Source organism: Balaenoptera musculus, chromosome 1 (assembly GCF_009873245.2).
Source record: "Balaenoptera musculus isolate JJ_BM4_2016_0621 chromosome 1, mBalMus1.pri.v3, whole genome shotgun sequence".
NCBI classification, from domain to species: domain Eukaryota; kingdom Metazoa; phylum Chordata; class Mammalia; order Artiodactyla; family Balaenopteridae; genus Balaenoptera; species Balaenoptera musculus.
This window is the reverse complement of record NC_045785.1, coordinates 90,612,592-90,634,708: the sequence shown is the minus strand read 5'-3', so window position 1 is coordinate 90,634,708 and position 22,117 is coordinate 90,612,592. Positions and strand designations below refer to the sequence as shown.

Sequence of the window (22,117 nt, the reverse complement as noted above, 5' to 3'; positions counted from 1 at the left end):
TTTGACCTGACTCAGGTTGCCAACATGGTGAAAAGTATTAGTAAAATAATAGAATTTATATAGAATAACAATATCTAATAATTTTAGTAATAATAATAAAATAACTAATATTTGTAGTGTTCTTTATGTCTCAGGTACTTTTATACACCATTTACATTTACCAACTCATTGAATTCTCATGATGATGCTGGGAGATAGCTACTGTTATAATCCACATTTTGCAGAGAAGTAAACTGAATCACTCACAGGGTGTGTAACTTGCCAAAGATCACAAAGCTTGTTGATGGCAGAGCCATCTGAATCCTGGCTTTAGGTTCTTAAGCTTCAGATTCCATTCCTGTATTTGATACTGCTCTACTGGAAGTTCACAAAATAATTTTTCATGTGTTACATCATTTAAATTTAACAACAATTCTATAGCAAGAGAATTCGTATTAATAACATTTTATGGATGAAAGAACTGAAGTTCAAAAATACTAATAATTGATTAATTATTTATTAATCATTAATTATTTATTTAGCTAAATTAATCATTATTATTTAGCTAAATTAATCATTAATTATTTAGCTAAATTATTTATTTAGCTAAATTAATCATTATTTATTTAGCTAAAACTAAAGAGAAATAGGGAGACAGATACCTCACAAAGATAGGGGAAAATATATATATATATATACAAGGAGCAGTATTATGAAAAGTGTTAAATATATATAAATTATATATAATTTACATATAATAATTAGCATTTTTCCATAGCAATCCATGCAGATATACAAAAGTTATGCAAATACCAGAATATCTTCTTAAGTTTTTGAATGACATATGGAGTATGAAGATTTTTTTCCTGCTTTTTCTCTAATACTAGGTTTTAAAAAGTCACACTATTTTTTATGCCACTTAATTATGTGAATTACATAGTTCCAGAGAATGAAAATATAATATCTGTTGACCAACAAGATTTTAAATTTTGTACTTTTCCAGTTTGAACATGATCTTATGAAAATGTATAATGTATGGATCCTCTAAGGTTAAGAAAGGAGCCAATCTTAAAAACACATATAATGATGGAAGTGAAATCTGAAACCTTCAATTACTTCCTAATTATACAACAAAATAAATGATATCTGAGTATTTAACACACTAAGGGTGACTAAGTCATCAGCATTTCTTTAAAATTTTTATCTCTGTTTCCTTACATTGATATGATGTGATTATCTGTATTCTACTCAATCTGTGCTTCATTTGTTTTTAATATTCTAACTAAAATTTGTACATAAAAAGGGTTTTGAGTTTTCTCAGTGTTTTAAACTAAATTGATATAGAAATTCACAATTTATTAGACTCTGTTACAAATTAAACTGGGGTATTTGTAAATAAGTCTTCAGTTGCATTACTTTTATATGTTATATATATTTTAAATGCAATTTTATGTTTATAGGGTCCTCCTGGAGCTGCAGGTGCAGAGGGAAGACAAGGTGAAAAAGGTGCTAAGGTAAAATATACATTACAGGTATTATGTTTGAAAAACTCACGTGTACGCTGGACAACATCTATTTCAGTACTTTTAATAAAATAATACAATGTCTTTTTTCATTATTAATGCATTCACATATTTTATTTTCTAACAGGGAGAAGCAGGAGCTGAAGGTCCTCCAGGAAAAACTGGCCCAGTTGGTCCTCAGGGACCTGCCGGAAAGCCTGGTCCAGAGGGTCTTCGGGGCATCCCTGGCCCTGTGGTGAGCATCTGTGCTGAAAGATGTCATTTTGAAAATAATGTCTTATTTCTAAGAAAAATTATGAATGAAAATATTTATGTCAGCATTATTTTATAAATTGTGTGCAGTAAATATTATGTAATAAAGTCAGAGACCCTTAGAATATTTAAGTATGTCATTTATTTAATAAGTTCATGGTGAAATTCTAACTTCTAAAGGTAGAATAGAAAACTAAACCCTGAGATCTCAAAGATGTATAATTTTTATACACACATCCATCCATCCATGTGTGTGTATGTATGTGCATGTAGACACATACACAGAAAGTAAAAAGACTCAAAAATTGCTTACAATATTTGTAGATGTCCTCCACGTGATGGAATTCATAGGTGATGTTTGCTTTCTTTCTTTTTCGTATTACCAAAATTAAAATAGAGAAAAAAATATGTTTGCTTTTGTTAATTAAAAAAATCAATCATGTTTCTTCTTCCGCAGGGAGAACAAGGTCTCCCTGGAGCTGCAGGCCAAGATGGGCCACCTGGTCCTATGGTGAGTAGCACCTTTTTCTGTTGTTTAGAATTCCAGAAATGAAATTATTTATAAGCTAGAATTCCTGAAATTTTGTCTTATAAATTGGTTTATATTCTGTACAGTATTCAAGGAAGCATATTACTCAGACCTAAAAAGAGAAAAGTAATCCTAACTGATAAGTTATTTGGAAAATATGCCCTTGATCAGAAGATCTTTCCTTTCTTATGTCCAATGGATGAAAAAAAATTTCCATTCTGAATAAAATGCCACTAATGACCCGGACAGTTCTTTTCCAAATGTGGACAGCTCCCCCAAATGCATGCAATTACACTTAGTTTCCTGGCACTTCATTTAAAAGAATAACATTGGCACAGGCATACAGTGATTCTTTCACCAAATAAATTGTTCTCTTCATGAGTCATATGGGCTGAAAGATAAAGCATTTACCCCCATGAGTGAAGAGAGGTATAATTGTTACAACACCAAAGCCTGGTTACTCTCATAAACTGTGTATGCAAACAACACACTTGAGCAATGCAATAAAGCATTTAGTTGACCAGCATATGGTTCATAGATAGAGTTTATTATAGGAGCCAAGGCTATTCTTGCTACAAAATTTGGGCAGAAAGTGAGAATCCAAGTCTTGCCTTTAAAATTATTGCTTACTAGGTAACAGATTCTATTTCATGGTGGATATATTTGAACTTCTTTTTCCAAAATAGTAATATGTAAAGGGATTAATTAAAACAGGAAGCGCTAAATATAGCACTATTCAAGTGTAATATATATAGGTTTAAATAGTCAGATTTGTCCATACAGAAATTTAAATTTTACAAAACTGCCTCTTTTCATGAGTATATCAACTACCTCAGAGGTATGTATGTGCTCAGAAAGCCATCGAAACTAGGATTTGCAATCTTAATCATTCAGGAGAACTTGGCCATTTCTGCTAGGAAAAATGTCACAAAAATTTCCTCTAACATTCCAGATATTTCATAAGTGTTACAGAGATTAATTTTTTAACTTGCACTGAAAAGTTAAATATCACTTAGTTTAATAAATGGTTAAAACTTATCAAATTTTGAGGAGATTATCAAATCTGCACATTACCCCATTGACATTAGAACAGGGACCTGACAAAAGTAGGATCATCGGTTCCATGTCTGCATCACTATTTAGGGAATATTCTTCTTAGATATGTTAAATTCCTAACTGCACAAAGTCATAGCCTAGGAAAAAAAAAAATACTTCACCTTAATATCCCCTAAAATTTGCCAAAGATTTTTTTTCTTGTTATTTCAGATTTTTTCCAATAAGTATTCTGACCTTTCTCCAGATGAAATAAAAAGCATCAAGCTGGAGACTTCCTTCAGCTAATATTAAAAATAAAACCATCAGACATACCACCTGATTCTGGCTTGCAAAAGTCTATATTTCTGAATCTTAGGTAAATGTGGGTTTACAGAGCAAGGAGCTAAATAAACAACTCATATTCTTTTCCGCAGTGAAATGAAAAGCATCAGAATTGAGCAACGCGGGTGCCATTTCTTTCTCTAGCTGCTTGTTTTATCAGAGAGTACTTAGAATGCAAATCAATTGTAGCTTTTTCATACTATCAAATAGTTTGATTGTGCTGTCTAATTTTAATGAAAATGCTACTTGGTCTACAGGAGATGAGGATTGGTGGAGAAATCATCTTCAGGATGCATTTTATGGCAATTTAATGAACTTTTCAGCTCAGCTAAGAAATACTGGTACTTATTTTAGTAGGCAATTTTGTATTAGGGTGAGAAGTAGCATATCATGATTACTGGTTAAGGTCATCACCTCTCAACCCAAGAGCCCTGGTTTCAAAAATGAGCACTACCACCTGCTTGCTGAATAAGTTATAAGTAAGTTATTCAATTTTTTTTAAGCCTTAGGTTTCTCATCTGTAAAATGAGAATTTGAATAGCATAGATCTTATGGGATATTATGAAGTTAAAATGAATTAAATGGAGATATTAATATCTTTTACCCCACGGGGTTCTTACGTTAATTAGATGAGCTATTTCTAAAAAACAAAACAAACAAACAAAAAAACAACTTAGACCATTTTCTATATAAGTAACAGTTTAACAACTTTATATTAACCTTTGGATTAGAAATTCTTTGGACTAGAGTGAAACAAACACCGGTTAAAACTCTTAAGATGATATTTGGTGTCTGACCACTCTATATGATCAGCTCTACTAGAGTTTAGATATGGTACAATATTTACTTTTCACTTCAATATTTCTCATGGCAAAAATTAAACTTCTACATATGCATGAATTTTATATACAGATAAATATTCAGAATCATCATATGGAACTGAGAATAAAACTGTACGTGTGAAATCTAAAAGAAAGCTAAGGACAATGATGAGATTGTATAAAGAATTTTATCTGAGGATTTTTAAAGTTGAACTGCTGGGAATTTTTTTTTTTAGGAAATAGCAAAAAGCAGATGGGAATAAAATTGAGTGTTTTAAAGAGAACAGTATTGGTTGCTACATTCTCTCCTCTGCTGCATAGTCAAAATAAGCATGATTTAATCATTTTAAATTAATTTTTATTTTATTTTTTGAAGGCACAATTAGCATCTATTTTAGTTTTAAGCTTTTATTTTGTTTTGTTTCATAATCTTTCATTTTAAGAACCTATTTGTTCCAATGTAGCTGAAAAATTGTTCAGTATTTATCTTCAGACAAGTTTACCTTACTATTATCATACATTAATTCTTTTCACATACTGATAAGTAAAATATCTGATAACATTATTTGTTAAACCATAAGTGCGTGAATAAATGGTAGGATGGGTTACTGAATTATATTTTGATTTTTTAAATGCTACATTTAACTTATCTGTAAACAGGTTTGAGATGTGTAGCATTCCATAATGATTAAGCAGGTTTAAACTACAAAGCATTTGTCTTTCACCAAATTAAATGTTATTTTACAATACTACATTCTAAATAAACAGTAGGATCTGCATTTTCTTTAAACTTCAACACATTAGAATTTTGAGATGCATTTCAAGGCAAATATTCTGTACAGCATAATACAGCAGGGGAGCATATTTGATTGTGTATTCTAGACACTTAAGAATGTATCATCCCTGTTTTCCTTTTCACTTTATTACTTATGAATTATGTATTTCCCTAGGGTTTTTCAGTTTACAATATCCTAAGAGGAAATAGAAAATATGTATACCTGAAATAATATTTTTATATGCAGAGTTGATATTTTTGATATGGTCCAGGTTCAGAGGGTTATTTATAACTGCTATCAACATCATAGCTTTACCAATTTCTATTTCTAACTGATGAAAATGATAATAAACTGATTTCGCTTGGCTAATGCCTCCTTAGATATAGTTCACAATTTCATGAGATTATTAGCTTAGAGGAATTAACACTATTTTCCTTTAACTCCTTCCTGAATAATATTTATAGAAATGATTTTAAATGCATTACAAACACAAAAAATGTCTAGTATGTTTCCCATTACCCCCGAGCAATTACAATCTGCAGTATTTCTTCCTTTTTGCCATTTTAGCTTTTACTATTAGAATGTGATGAGAAAGCTGATTGATAACTATCTGTGGCATATCAGAAACAAAGAACAATCATTTACATTACACTTCACTATATGCAGTACTTTTGTAAGCCTGGTTTTTCTTTCATTATCACGATTCTCTGACACAGTTATTATTAGAACACTTTTATAAATAAAGCTCTGAGATAAAAAGGAACAGACCTAAGATTACCCAGCTAATGAGTGGTAGACCTGAGACGCTGAATGAAGCAGTGTTTGGAATATTGATGCCCAGCAAACGACATTCCTATTAGTTCTCCCACTTAACAGCAAAATTTCTGTAAAGTGTATCGCATACCAGAAAGAGTTTGTATGTAAAATAAGAAGTAAAGAAAGAAAAAAAATCTGGCCTTTTTAATAGTTTTGTGTTTTCAATCTAAAGAATGTATTTACTTTTAACTGACATATGTCAATTTTAACCAATATTTTTAAATGGTTTCTGCTACTGATACAGGTATATGGTTCTTTCATGCAATTACATATTTATTAGAACAATTTTTTCATGCTTTTTTATGCCCCCTTGTTCTAACATATAGAACGTTTGGCATCTATCCTGATGGTCACATGACCTCAAGGAATTATTTTATTATTTCTATTACTCATTTATATTATTCCTTTAAAATTGTGCTATCAGGCAACATTATTTTCCTAACCAATAATTCACCAAACCTTTCTGATGAGATGAGAAAAAAGTAGATGCAAAATATACTTACTTAATTTTAAAATTATTAAACTAGTAATACTAAATAGGTAATGTTTTTATTTTAAAATAAATGACATCCTTTATGCTGTTCTGATTTTCATATTGATTTAACAGATTTGGGATTTAATGCCACAGAGTCATGTTTCTCAGACCTTAATGAGTAACAAACCTGTGAAACAGATTTCTGGTCTCTAACTCTAGAATTTCAGATTCAGTTAGTCTGGATGATGCCTGTGAATTTGCTTTGCTAATATGTTCACAAATGACGCTAAGTCTGCTGGTCTGAGGATCACACTTTGAGATCATCCACTCTGATAGTGTTAGCAAATGAGATGAAAGTCCAGTGTTAAAACCTAGCCTTAGAATATTCCTGAAAGTAAATTTGGTAATTTCTTTGTAGTCTCCTTTTTGTCTACAAGAAATTTAACAAAGTGACATGATTGTTTATATTTATACAAAAGAGAATCTAAACTGAATTGATATAAACTTACATCTGAGGATTAATCATTTTCTTCTTACTAGAATATTATTAGGCACATTTACATTTAAATTGCACGTAATTTCTACAAAAATAATTTATCTATTGTCAGTAGAATGATGTAGGGAAATTGTTCACTTTTATATCAATACTTATAGAATTTCAAATTCATTCACGAATTAAAACAAATATAAATATTTCTGATAACAGTCCAAAATACTATTGATACACAGGACTAACTTATACTAACATTATTCTTACCTTCCTCTGATAATTAAGGACTTCAGTTTGAGGAGTAGACTTGAGAAACTAAGGAATGGAAAGCACTCATCTACACAATCTCACAGTAGCCCCTTGAGACAGGAATTATAATCCTTGGTTTACAGATGAGAGAACTGAAGTTCTCTTTGGTTAGTTAATTTAAATTGCTGATAAGAGAAGCTGGCTTCTACCCCAAGTCTATTGTATTCTGAACCCATACTTTTTAAATTGCATCATGCTTCTTGGATTAGATCCATGGCTTTTAATATATTAAATTCACAGAAATGATGGACTGAGACTCAATGTGCTCTTTCACACTGAAGACTCAAAAGTGTCTAGGTAGAGGGGAAAAAATTACTTGTGGTAGCCTTGCGGAACATACTATAGTAAAGACTAATCATATAGCTTGGTAAAAATTAAAACAATTTGGTTACTAAGTGCCATGTTAAAATCATTATTAAAATTATAATTCAAATAGTTCAATTCAGTCTATATAATTCAAACTCATAGAGAAAATTCATATTTTGTCTTTGTTTCTTGATGCGGTACTTGTTGTAGGCAGTAGTGACTTGTGTGGTGGTATTATCTGGGCCCTGGTTTCATCAGTCACATACTTACAAACCAACTGTCAGTTACATTTTTTCTGACAGAATCTGTTGCCTGCATAGCAACTTTTTGTAATTTCAGAATAAGGATCTTATTTTGTGTTGCCTTCAATTTGGAGTACACTAGTTTTTATATTTAAAAGTCTGTTTAAAAGTCATCATTATGAATATTTTCATGAGTAGGGACCAAGACTAGGAGTTAGTTGCTAAAATCATGCCATAATTTTCATTAAAATATAATTTAGCCTAAATGGATAAAGGCCTTATCCTTGGATTATAAAAAGGGTTAAATAATTAAAATACAGGTCCGATAATATGAGAAAAGTAAATTATCTTATCATTACATTTACAAATCATTTAGTTAAGAGATTCAATTCAGAAATTACAGCTAAAAATAGTATCTTGGGAGTTTATTTAGGAAAAATGATTAACAATGGTCAGTTGACTGTCAAAAGTTTATTGAGGTTTTTTGTTTAAATTTTACTGGAAATATTGTAACCGTTGAATGTGAGTTTAACAGAGAAATATTCGATTAAATGAATGTATAACTTGGAAACTTCTTCTTCTAAAATTAGTGTAATTAAAAATGCATCTTTTCTTTCAACTGAAAAACCATATAAATCATGCCCTATTTCTAACTTCATATTTATTTAATCAAACTTATCAATATTATGTTCTATTATTATGGTTAGCTGTCAAACTGTGGAGTTATAGACACATAAAATTATTTAGAATCCTGAAAAATAAACAGTGGTCATTATTAGTTATTTTGAACCCTATCATATTATCAAAACCAACTTGCCCAGTGGATAGTAATATGATTCTCTAATTTGTAACTACTCTATGTATGTTTATTATTTAGGGACCTCCTGGCTTACCTGGTCTCAAAGGTGACCCTGGCTCCAAGGGTGAGAAGGTGAGAGTAAAAGAATGTGTTATTACAATGTTGATTTCTTAATAGCAGAGACAATAATGTTGCAGACTAATATCACTCAAAAGGAAATTTCAAGGAATACCTTTGTCATCCTAACCAAGGAAAAAGTTATCAGTCCTTAGCTTCCAAGATGAATTCAGAAAAGAGAAAATATACAAAGTAATAGTGAAAAATGTACCAGAATTCAGTGTTAAAATTCTCAATGTTCCTTTGTAGGAACCATATGGAGAAAGCATATGGTTATACTAAAATAACTATTCAGAAAATAAATAGATAGAATAACAAAATGGTCATTTTTTATGTTTTTAAACATGAAAATAAAAAATTTAAACTAGACTATCTTTCAGATGGTGATTTGAAAGATATGTATGCTCTGTTGCATCAAATAATTAAAGAAAATAAAACATTTTTAGGATGGCATTAATATTTTTTAAACTACTTTTAAATCTTTAAATGTTTCTTAGATGCTGCAAAATTTGTGAAGGATAGAAATCATTTTATATAAAATAAGATGCTTTTTAAAATAATGAATTTTCAGTTGTTTGTTTCACCAATATTAGATGTAGTCATTATTAGTCTTTTAGTTGAAGGAATTCCCTTTAAGTAAATGTAACACTGAAGGGGATATTTTTAGAAAAAATTTTCTCAATAATATTCCCAACTCTTAATAAAGGTCTCACTTAATGTAATCAGTAAATGATCCTGTTAGGTGAGGGGAAAGAGGTTCTTAATCCTATATTTCATTCAGAAAGGGTTAAAGTTTTTATCTAATTTTTTACTCTTATGTTTCATAAATTTAATATGCAATTATTTTATGACTATAATTTAATATATGTTTGTAATTTATATATTGTTAAAATTTCTTTACCTTTCAAAGGGACATCCTGGTTTAATTGGCCTGATTGGTCCTCCAGGAGAACAAGGTGAAAAGGGTGACAGAGGACTCCCTGGAACTCAAGGCTCTACAGGAGCAAAAGGGGATGGAGTGAGTAAAGATATAAATTATTTTCCTACTCCTTTCCAATCATACACTCACACACCTGCAGACATTCCTTTAAACATGACCTAGGAAGTGATTTAGAGCATCTTAATCTCCTTAAGTCAATGGTGTTTTCAAAAAGAAATTTATTTAACCTTAGAGTAAATGAATAAAAATATGACTTAAGTTAGAAACCATAAAAATTATAGTTCAATATTTAATTACACAAACATTTATTGAATCCCCAACACATACAAATCATTATTCTGAAGGCTGCAGGAATGTAAAGACATATGTGTAGAGAGGGAGACATTGCAGCAAAATGGACAAAAATACAGCTCATCTTGCAAAAGTTATTTCTCAGGTTCACAAGGGAAAATTTTAGGCCATTCTTATGTACTTTTGCATTGTCTAAATTTTGCAATGTGTGTTGTTATGCAACATATGAAAATGGAATCGCTGAGAAAAACTCTTTAATTTGGATGATTCTCTCTGTAGGGTATTCCAGGCCCTGCTGGTCCCATAGGTCCACCTGGTCCTCCAGGCTTACCAGTAAGTACAAAACAAAAGAATTTTATAAAGTAAACTTATAAATATACCGAAGAGATGCACATGCTCCAGATTTTTATGTGTACTTTTGCCTTTGCATTTTCCAGGGTCCTCAAGGTCCAAAGGGTACCAAAGGCTCTACTGTAAGTACCTTTCTCTTTGGCATCTAAATTTTTCAGTGACACCTACTCAAATGCCTTGTTCTCTATTTATGTTGTTCCTTATTCTTTCTAACAGGGACCTGCTGGCCAGAAGGGTGACAGTGGTCTTCCAGGGCCTCCTGGGCCTCCGGTAAGTGCATGGTAAAAAGCGTGATATTCTGACAGTAAGCACCCTGAGACTGCCAGTGATTTCTCTGAATTTATAAGAAGGATGAAAAAGCATATTCTGTCAAAGTGCTGATTTTCTAGGAAATAGCAACTACTTTAATTAAGTACTCAGGTCTACATGCCAACACTTGTCTTTTAATTGGCTTTGCTCTTTGAATGTAAAGATACCTTAACTATTATAATAATCTTGCTTTTATTAGTTTTTCAAGAAAATCATGTGTTTTTCATGTCACATTTTCATGAAAGCAACTGGTTGTATGCCACAAAGATACATTAATACCTGACTAGGAATAAAAACAAAAGTTCAGATGCTTGACATTTTTTTCCTACTGCATATAATGATAATAATAAAAGCAATGATAATAGCTACCACTTTTTAGCACTGACATTTTCCAGGCTTCACACAAGCCTGTTAGATCCATGTGAAAAAACTTGAGGCTTCCTTCTTGAACTTGTTTCCAAGTTATATGTGTATTAGTTTGCTAGGATGGCAATAACAAAGTACCACAAACTACATGGCTCAAATAATAGAAATGTATTATCTAATAGTTCTAGAAGCCAGAAGTCTTAGATCAAAGTGTCAGCTGCATTGGTCTCTTCTGAGGGATGTGGGGTAAACATCTGTTTTAGACCTCTCTCCTTGGCTTGTAGATGGCTCTCTTCTCCTTGTGTCTCCTCACATGGTCTTCTGTCTATGTGTATCTCTGTGCCCAGATTTTTTTATTTTAGAAGGATACCGGTCGTATTGGAGGAGGACCCACCCTTATGCCCTCATTTCACTGTATTAATTATATCTACAGCCACCTCATTTCTAAATAAGGTCTTCCTCTGAGTTACTGCGGCTTAGGACTTCCATGTATGAATTTTTGTGGGGCACAGTCCAATCCATAACAATACGGATTAACTATTTGGTGTAGTTATACTCTTACACATATGTAAATTCAAGTCTGATTGCACTTCTTTTAATTTTGTTTATTTATAAAGTTATAGATGTTTGGAACCAGCTAATGTGTATTTTTAAACTTGATATGAATTATTTTCAAGCACAATAGACAACTCATTATATAGCACATGAACTTTAAATTGTTGTTTTAAGCCTCAGAGATTAAAATCTAGTTGCAGAGATAGGACATGTAAATGAGGACTAATTAATAAATAAGAAAGTAATGGATATAACATATGTACACACAAATCTGTGCTATGTTACATGTATATAAAAAGGTCCAGAAATCATCTGAATTTTGTGCCTACCTCAATATCTCCACTAGATTCTTTTTAAAAGAATTCACAAAGTTTATATATAGAGAGATATATGTACATAATACATGTATTTTAGCAATTAGAGAAAACATTGAAAATAGGGAAAACAGTGAAAAGTTAAACAAACTATAAGTTCTTATAACAATAACATAAACAGTAATAACTAATATCTGCAGAATATTTTACCTTAGGAAACAGTTACATGCACATCCATCTCTTTTACAGGGTCCACCGGGTGAAGTCATACAGCCTTTACCAATCTTGTCACCCAAAAAAACAAGAAGGCATACAGAAAGCATGCAATCAGATGCAGGTGATAATATTCTGGATTACACTGATGGAATGGAGGAAATATTTGGTTCCCTCAATTCCTTGAAACAAGACATTGAGCATATGAAGTTTCCAGTGGGTACACAGACCAACCCAGCCCGAACTTGCAAAGATCTGCAACTCAGCCATCCTGACTTCCCAGATGGTATGTTAATAATACACGACCAAGCAAATGTACTGAGCCTCTAAGTTACCAAGGTGCATTGTCAGCTCATTAATTCTAGTTAAATGTTTAATATAGTCTCTAAATAAAACGAGAGTGAACGATTATTAATTCCAATCTTGTAGACAGAAAAAGTCATTTACACTGTAAAACAAGGTCTGCTCTGGAAAATCTTTGTCTTGTTAAGCAAGGTTTCATTAAATTATGACAAGTTCATTTTGGATGATTATAGATAACACAAATGTAATTTGCCTTGTAATAACCATCACAGAATGGGTTTGATGTGTGTACACATATGTGCATGTTACTATATTTATATCCTATATCCTAACTTACTTTTCATTACTGATTAAATAGCATAACTGAATCATATGTGACCTATCAGTTTAGCAATGATTTGATGAACAGAATATTTACAAATGAGGATAGTTTGAGGCAAAAATTTATTTCACTGATCCATGAATAACCAGAACAACTGTGAACAATTTATTTGTAATAATAATCAGGATAATTTTTTATACCTATTATTTGACAAAACTTTTACATACCATTCTGAGAAGGAAACAGTTCCAAGTATCCTAAGTTAAGTGACTAACTCACACAATACTAAACTAACAAGGAGCAGATCTATATCTGATTTTAAGTCTCCCACTTTATGTGGAAATACTTTACCACTCTGTTTACTTGTGGGACTACATTATTTCCCACTATCGATCATATAATGAATGTTGTAACTGAGATCTAAATAACTCAGTATAGATAGAAAAGTTTCACGCAATTCAGGAAGAGACATTTTTTATGACAAAGAATGTCTTAAAATCTCCTATCTTAATCAAGCACAGCCTGTTAAAAGGAAAACACAGGTAATTATTAAGGGTGCTTTACAAACTGCTATCAAATGTATTCAAATTTATAATATATTTATTTGAAAAAGATACATTTAGTTTCATGTTAATTCAGTGATTTATAAGGAGAATGACCCAAACTTCTCATCTAGCTAATATAATCATATATATGCGACTGAAAATCAAATGTAAAAGATGACAGCGTGTACTGACAACATAAAACAACGTGTGATTAATTAGAACCTGAGCAGTCAAGAAAAAAATTTTGTAAATTTTGGGTATGGAAAGCTCACTATGGACTATAGTTCCCTATGATTTCCATACATTAACTAGCTTTATTAATTCTTTAATTACTTAAATTTTAATTAATTACAATTAAATATTTATTTATTAACTTATTGGTGCCAGGCACTGTTATTCATGCAGAGATTCACAGATAAATAGAAAGAATAATGCCCTCGGGCTACTATTGTGTAATGATGGAGATAGGTAAACCATAAGTATTTATAATAGCAAATTATGACAGATACAGATTTCCTCTGCTATCCAAAATTAGAGGGTTCCTATGAAATCTTTTGCAAGCTGAAATGGCATGAAGCCATAAAGGTATATTAGTAATTAAGTATATGTTATTTGTAAGAATATTTAGTAACAATGTTGACTGAATAAGACAAGATAAAAATAATGCTTACCATATAATTCAAAATTATATATTCTTTAAAACCCTAAGAAATATCAAAGATTAAGAGTGTCTATTCCAGTTGGTAAAATCTTTGATGATTTTTATTTTCTTTTATAAATTTTTCCTGTGAATTTCAATTTGTTCCAGATGTGAATTTATTAGTGACGTGATCAGAAAAAGTGTAAATTTTTTTGTTAAAGAATTTATTTCAAAAAGCAAACTGGCATTGGATTTTCAGGAGTTCCAGTACTAAGCTAAGCAGTTGGAGCTTTTAAGTTGTTCATAGTTCACAATCAGTGGATTGACATAATTCAAATTAATATTTGAAATGAAGTAGCAGCATGAAAAATGGTAGGAAGAAAGCAAAGTAATCATCACATGTATGTCAAGTCTGTCTCCCAATAATTCTTGCTTAATAAAAGCCCCATTGTCTATTACTTAAGGGATAACTTTTTGTCAACCCCACTACTTACCATCTTTACTCACCTAACACCAAATTAATCGTCATGATAAAATTTGTTCTGTACCATTTAGATGATAAAATTAATAGCAAACTGCATTTAAATATATAAAATAGACTTTCTTCTTAGGAGCCCATTCAAAGGGGGAGTACACTTACTGCATGAAGTTTTTCCTGTAAAGTAATGCAAAAGTATGATACTTGAGGCTAAGTGGATACTCTCACCTCCATCATTACAGATAAATAAATCAAGGAAAAATATATTGATTATTATACTCAGATTACCTAAGTAGTAAATAATACATATGGTATTTAGAGTCAGGTATATCTCATCCCAATGTACTTGCAATTTATTACACATGGATAAGAGAATGTTAATATTTGAGGAGGTGGCATTTAAGCCGAAACCTAAAAGTTATAGGCATGCTAAGATTTAAAAAAAAGGATGTTCCAGGCAGAGCATATGGGAGCATTTGGCAAAGACAAAGCGTTGCTCTTTAAGTATTCAAACATGTACCTCAATATGACCAAAAACATAAAAGTGATTCATGTGGAAAAAGATGAATAAATATTCATTTTTCTTTATTTCTCTAATAAAATTTGGTATATAATATATTCAGTTTTTGGTATAAATGTATTTGTATATGACGTATTTTTTCCTACTTCCAGGTGAATATTGGATTGATCCTAACCAAGGTTGCTCAGGAGATTCCTTCAAAGTTTACTGTAATTTCACGTCTGGTGGTGAGACTTGCATTTATCCAGACAGAAAGTCAGAGGGCGTAAGTACCAATCTGTTTTGGTGGTGACTGTTGACCGTTCCTGCCATGTTTTTGCAATATTGAACTAAACAGGAAAATTATACTGTCATATTTTCATTTATCTGCTTTTCTTACAGGGTAATTAGAGCATTTCATTTGCATAAATATGAATAAGACACCAAAGTGACACACAGAGTTGACAAATACTTCTTTTCTTATTTTTTACCCAGATGTATTCTTTTTTTTTTTTTTTTAAATTTTTATTTATTTATTTATTTATTTATTTTTAATTTATGGCTGTGTTGGGTCCTCGTTTCTGTGCGAGGGCTTTCTCTAGTTGCGGCAAGTGGGGGCCACTCTTCATCGCTGTGCGCGGGCCTCTCACTATCGCGGCCTCCCCCGCTGCGGAGCACAGGCTCCAGACACGCAGGCTCAGCAATTGTGGCTCACGGGCCCAGCTGCTCCGCGGCATGTGGGATCTTCCCAGACCAGGGCTCGAACCCGTGTCCCCTGCATTAGCAGGCAGACACTCAACCACTGCGCCACCAGGGAAGCCCACCCAGATGTATTCTTTATGCACCTGTTTGCTCTCTAAAATTCTATGGCTTTCCATGGCACAGCACAGCTGATTCTCAGATTTTAGTGCATGTGTAGTATTCTTTCCAATTACCACGTGGTAGAACTCACAGCTGTATATTATGCTCAAAATACACAATTTTATAAAGAATGATTCTTTCACATAAAATAAGAGTATTCTCTGCACTTTTGTACGTTTTAAATGTTTAGTCTCTTCAAACACGTTCCTTGATTTTCACCTAGCAGTATTAATACATGTGAGTTATATCTTTAAAGCTACAGGCAAATTATTAATGTAAGGAAAGATTTTTCACTAGCATAATTACATTCTCCAAACATTTTATAGGTGGGAAATTTTGACTTTATTTGTATTGTTTTAGTAAATCACATTCTTCTTAGGAAGTGGAGTAGGCATGCAGAGGCACGGAAACTCCTTAAGACGAAACAAGTAGCTTTTAGTGTGACTGATCTCTTTAGGAGAGACATTTAGTTTGTAAGTGAAGGATGGGTAGTAGGGGCAGGAGACAAAGCAACTTCTGTTTCCCAACCACACTTTGCATTTGGGGAAGTAGAATAAAGCTCCTCTAGCCCACAAAGAAATGTGGGAAAATGGAAATGCCTCCCCTTACAGGATTACTCAAATTCCCTATAGTGAGGCCTATATACCTAGTGAAGCTTATATATCTTTATTTTTGCTGATCTTTGTAAAGCAAAACAATAAATTCAGATCTATAAAAGATTCTAAACATTTTCCCCAGCAGGGAATAATGGGCTTGCTTCCTGCTAATGACTTTTCCATAACATCCCGCCCTGAGTTACTAGCTGGATGCTTCAGGATGCCTCCATTGGCTGTGAAATACTCACGGTATCTGCCTTGATGGAAGATGCCAGCTGGCATTGTGAGGGTTTCCTTTGCAAGGGGTTACCTAAGAGTTCCACCCATGTCCCCTACAGCCAACCCTTAGTATGCCTTTACCAAGTTATTTCCCACCCCCTTCTTTTTGAGCAATTAAAGAAAACAGGAAAAAAAAAATGACTCAGTCTTCACTAAATTGGAATTCGCAAGCTCTATCTCAAATTTTGCTCTTTATCTCATTTTGTATAATCCAAGGTAGACCATTTTAAAAACTCTTTAGCATCCTAGTCTTACTGAAAATTACTGATATATACATAAACAATACTGTTCATAATTTTAACCTACTTTCTAATTCTCCTGTTCCTTTGCAACAGGTAAGAATTTCATCATGGCCAAAGGAGAAACCAAGAAGCTGGTTTAGTGAATTTAAGAGAGGAAAACTGGTATGTTATTACCTCAGCATGAAGTGGTTTATTTTGAACCTCGTACATAATACAAGTTCAAATTATATAATCTCTAGACCCTTACTGTGAAAGTCTAAGTTATAAAAAGCAGGATTCCATGTATTCCCTAGTTTGCTCTATCTAAATCTTAGACCACTTTGTGTTTTTTTTTTGGTTTTTTTTAACTTTTATTGGAGTATAGCTGCTTTACAATGTTGTGTCAGTTTCTACTGCACAGCAAAGTGAATCAGCTATACGTATACATATATCCCCTCTTTTTTGGATTTCCTTCCCATTTAGGTCACCACAGAGCATTGAATAGAGTTCCCTGTGCTATACAGTAGGTTCTCATAGTTATCTATTGTATACGTAGTATCAGTAGTGTATATATGTCAATCCCAATCTCCCAATTCCTCCCACCTCCCTCTTAGACCACTTTGGTATTTTAGAGAGAAGTCTAAAATTTCTGTATCAAAATAAATGGAAATATATTAAATTTACTAAAATATTAAGATCAAATAAAGTATGCATTTCCCTAAGTACCTGAGATAGAGACCATAAAAATGGATTATGTTAGAAATATCAGATATAGAAAATATAACGTCTATTTAGTATCTCTGACCCTATTTCATTTTCGTTATACTTGAAAACTAATTTATTCTTTGTTTGCAATTTCAGTAAGAACTTTTGGAATGTGAAATGTTTTTTCCGATAGTTACATCTGGAAATAAAGTTAACTGACTGACCTGACCTTTTATGTATTGTAGCACAAGTTTACTTAAAGATTTCCATACAATTACCAGTTCGTGATCAATCATTTTACAGAGATTTTAAGATTGAATGCCAAAACTAAATTTGCATTTAAAAGCTGTTTAAAAATATATTTGTGTTTAAAATGTTAATTATAATGTATTTAAATGAACGTTTTTCAGTTATTCAGATAATTATTCAATAGTTTAACGTTCTTTAAAAAAGGTATTATTTTCCACTGATGACTATTTACACAGTTATTATCCTATAAGAACCTACACATATTAGTGAAGTTCTCCACTTGACATAACTGTCTAGTTCAGTCTTCCAGTCACATATTAAATATCCATGTTACATTTGTATCTTTGTATGAAATGAAGATACATGCACAGATAGAACTCTGTGTGTGGTTTTATTTTTTGCTGTTTTGTTTTGTTTTCCTTAGAGTGGATTTCCCAGTTTTGTTTTTTTTTTCTCCAACCTCTCAAGGATCCTCATCATCTGAACTGTTTATCAGTAAGAATTAAGTAAAATCAACAAAAAGGAGGAAAGTCACAGATAACTGCCTTTATATTGAGTGAATCTATAATCTGGGTGAATTTCTTAATTTTTTTTTAAATATAGGTTTATGTTTCAGCTGATCCCAGATACTTTATTTATATCCAATAAAACAAATTATGAGCTTGACAAATGAGTTCTTAATAATTTGCAATTAAGACTGTTTTCCTGCTCTAAATACAAAATAAGTATTTCCTGACAACAAATATTCACTTGCGTGTCTTGGGCAATATGCTTGGTCCTGGTGACACAATGATGAATATAAGTACATCATCTAAGAACAAACAAACAAGCAGGTCTGTGCTGAAAATTAGAAGACCAAAAACCTCTTTGAAGACTGTGCGGCCAAAATGAAAAATGCAGGAACATGTTGAAAAATTTGTCAAGTAGATACATTAGGAAAATAGGTGAAATCAAACAACATAAAAATAGTTTAACCTTTGCATTGCACTGAGATTCCTCAGTTTTCATTTTTACTATATTACCACTCTATTATTTAAAAAGATACACAAATATAATGAAAGATTTCTTGGAAACAAAGGCATTTTTTGTAATACTTACTGACTGATTAGGAAAATGAAGTATATATAGAAGTAAAGTGATTTTTTTTCCAAAATAAGTATTGCTGACAGTACCTAAGGTGGGAATACATCCTGATTTCATAAAGTCCTCTATCTGGGTCTTCTGACTCTCAATGCATACTTTCTTTCATTAAGTGAAAATGGGTCTGTTGATGCATCCACATGCTTCTGGGATCACAGTTCACTGTTGACAGAGATTTTATTCTTTTATAACAGAAAAGAGGAAAAGAGTCTTTATGTGTCTCTTTATTCTCTTATTCCCAGCTTTCATATTTAGATGTGGAAGGCAATTCCATTAATATGGTGCAAATGACATTCCTGAAACTGCTGACTGCTTCTGCTCGGCAAAATTTCACCTACAGCTGTCATCAGTCAGCAGCCTGGTACGATGTGTCATCAGGAAGCTATGACAAAGCACTTCGGTTCCTGGGATCGAATGATGAGGAGATGTCCTACGACAACAACCCTTACATCAAAGCCTTATATGATGGCTGTGCGGTGAGTATAATCTCTGCTTGCCTTCTTTCACAGAGGTGAGAAGCAGTGTGTAACCATTCCACTTTGGCCCTAAGTCAGATTTCTCTCATGAAGTGGATGTCAATTGTTATTAAGGTTTGATGCTTAACACTGACATATTAAAGTACAGTGTATTAGAGACCACCAATATTCACACACAAACACACACAGAGACACAGAAACTCTGAAACATACGTATAGACACATTTTTAAAGTCATAACAGAAGGTAGTCTTGGATCATATGTTATTTTTATGGAATTATTCCTGCTATTTGAATACTATTGCAGCTAGATACTCCTGAAATGAAAAAAAAAAAAAAGAAAAATTCAAGAGCCTTATTTCATTTGCCTCCTTAATTCAGCACTCTAAAATGACAGATAAAGGAATCATCATTATACTGTTTATACCATGGATAATTCTTACCCCTGTATTTTGCTTATAGGGGCATGCTTATTGGTACTATGTTACAACAATTTAGACAGTTATTATCATTTTGTTATTTTTATCCTCTGGAACTGTCTTTCTCACACATATGGTAATTTCGTAAGAGCAAATGACCAATAGAGCATCCTAGAGAGCTTGTTGTCTTAGCTGATGAGTGAAGAGAAGTCACAATTACAAATAAACAAAGTGAGTAGGTTACACATAAATCAAAGAAGAGACCATAATGCATGTAAAAGGAGAAAGGGTTTAGGATTTCCCAATATAATGTATTGATAATTATTCATAAAATTAATACATAGCAATAGAAATGCTTCAACTTTAGACTTCTTGCATTATAATTCCTATACTGCGTTCAACTTTTTCTTAGCAAATTTGTCTATGTGTGTGTGTATATACATATATATTTATGTGTGTGTATATATACATATAAGAATTATTATAATAATGGTAAGGATATATTATTTATGTAAGGGTATGACCCGGTACCAATATCAGTTTTCATGTTAAAATGTATTTTTCAGTTCAGTAAGATTCTCTCCAACTGTGCAGTATATTAGAGCATTATCTTGAGTAATTATGGCTAAGTATTAAATATGGTCAACTTTCAAAATTTAAAACTACGTATGACATCAGTGATAACAAGAAGAGTTAATTACTACAAAGATAATGGCAAATTTGTTTTCCACTCTCTTCTTTCTTACCTTCTTACGTCCACTCAGAAGCTTAAGAAAAAATAACATATCTTAAAAATATAAAATGATTGTATAACTTTTTATTTCTGCTTAACTTTACAGTCCAGAAAAGGCTATGAAAAGACTGTGATTGAAATCAATACACCGAAAATTGACCAAGTACCTATCGTTGATGTAATGATCAATGACTTTGGTGATCAGAATCAGAAGTTTGGATTTGAAGTTGGTCCTGTTTGTTTTCTTGGCTAAGATTAGGACAAAGAACATATGAAATCAACAGAAAATATACCTTGGTGCCACCAACCCATTTTATGCCACATGCAAGTTTTGAATAAGAATGGTGTAGAAAATAACTTGCTACATATATATGTACCAATTAGGAAATATCGATGCTCTTGTGGGAGCAGAATCACATGACAAAAGCTTTGAAAATCATAAAAATATAAGATAGTGTGGCTAAGATGGAAACAGGCCTTATTCTTGATTCCCAATTTTCATCTCTTCTTTTCCTATTTGGATTTCTTTGGTGCTGTAGAAAAAAAAAAGAGAAAAATATATATTCATAAAAGACATGGTGCTCATTCCCATCCATCAAGGATGTGCTAAAACAGTGTGTTTAATAAATTGTAATTATTTTATGTACAGTTCTATACTGTTATCTATGTGTCCATTTCCAAAACTTGCATGTGTCTCTGAATTCCATCTGACTCTAATTTTATGACAACTGCAGAACTATGATGGCAATAAATACATGTATCAAGAAAAAATAAAGTTGCAATTTCTGATGACTCTAATTCCCTTCCTTTGATGAATAATAAAATGCCTTTGTATATATTGATGTTGAAGAGTTCAATTATTTGATGTCGCCAACAAATTTCTCAGAGGGCAAAACCTGGAAGACTTTTGGAAGCACACTCCAATCAACGCTTCTCTACTGATCGTAATTTTGCTGAATTTCAGCCAAAAACATCACGCATTTTAATGCTTTATTCAACGCTATACCTCAATCTTTTTCTTTTCAGAGTCCAGGATTTCACAGGATACTTGTATACGAGGAAAATAAGCAAGTTTATATTTTTGGACAGGAAAATATGTATGAGAAGCTGTTTTAACAAACTGATGCCTCCATCAAGCAGTCAATCAGATGTACAGTTTTTTTTACTACCTTATCTTATTGTTTTCAGTGTGCTTCAACCACTGAGGTTAATATTAAAAGATGGAAACTAAACAATTATTTATGAACTTGTTCAATGTTATATTTTTAATCAATTTCTTGAATTTGATTCTAAGTTGCATATTATAATAGTCTCCAAATATTATTTTACCTGCACCTGCCCAACAACTATTATTTCTTTTCTTTCAGGATAATATCATACATTATTTGACCTACCTAATCGCTAAATAACATATGGGTGGACTAACAGTGTTTGTTTTAAAAGTCATGCTTAGTAAAAACAATCAAAACATTTTTTTCCACTAAGGCATTTTCTTTCAGGTA

The 22,117-nt window shown here is 32.0% G+C and overlaps 1 protein-coding gene across 1 annotated transcript in view; it reads left to right on the top strand.

Moving 5' to 3' along the window:
- COL11A1 (collagen type XI alpha 1 chain) overlaps positions 1-21,451 on the top strand; it is a 208,150-nt gene extending 186,699 nt beyond the window's left edge. Inside the window, exons 55-67 of the mRNA XM_036823722.1 lie at positions 1,440-1,493; positions 1,630-1,737; positions 2,212-2,265; positions 8,773-8,826; positions 9,722-9,829; positions 10,322-10,375; positions 10,480-10,515; positions 10,610-10,663; positions 12,187-12,436; positions 15,111-15,223; positions 17,009-17,077; positions 19,231-19,464; positions 20,722-21,451. Of these exons, the coding sequence (XP_036679617.1) occupies positions 1,440-1,493; positions 1,630-1,737; positions 2,212-2,265; positions 8,773-8,826; positions 9,722-9,829; positions 10,322-10,375; positions 10,480-10,515; positions 10,610-10,663; positions 12,187-12,436; positions 15,111-15,223; positions 17,009-17,077; positions 19,231-19,464; positions 20,722-20,868 (1,335 nt within the window). The 3' untranslated portion in view covers positions 20,869-21,451. The remainder of the gene's footprint in view (positions 1-1,439; positions 1,494-1,629; positions 1,738-2,211; positions 2,266-8,772; positions 8,827-9,721; positions 9,830-10,321; positions 10,376-10,479; positions 10,516-10,609; positions 10,664-12,186; positions 12,437-15,110; positions 15,224-17,008; positions 17,078-19,230; positions 19,465-20,721) is intronic.
- Positions 21,452-22,117: the final 666 nt, after the last annotated feature.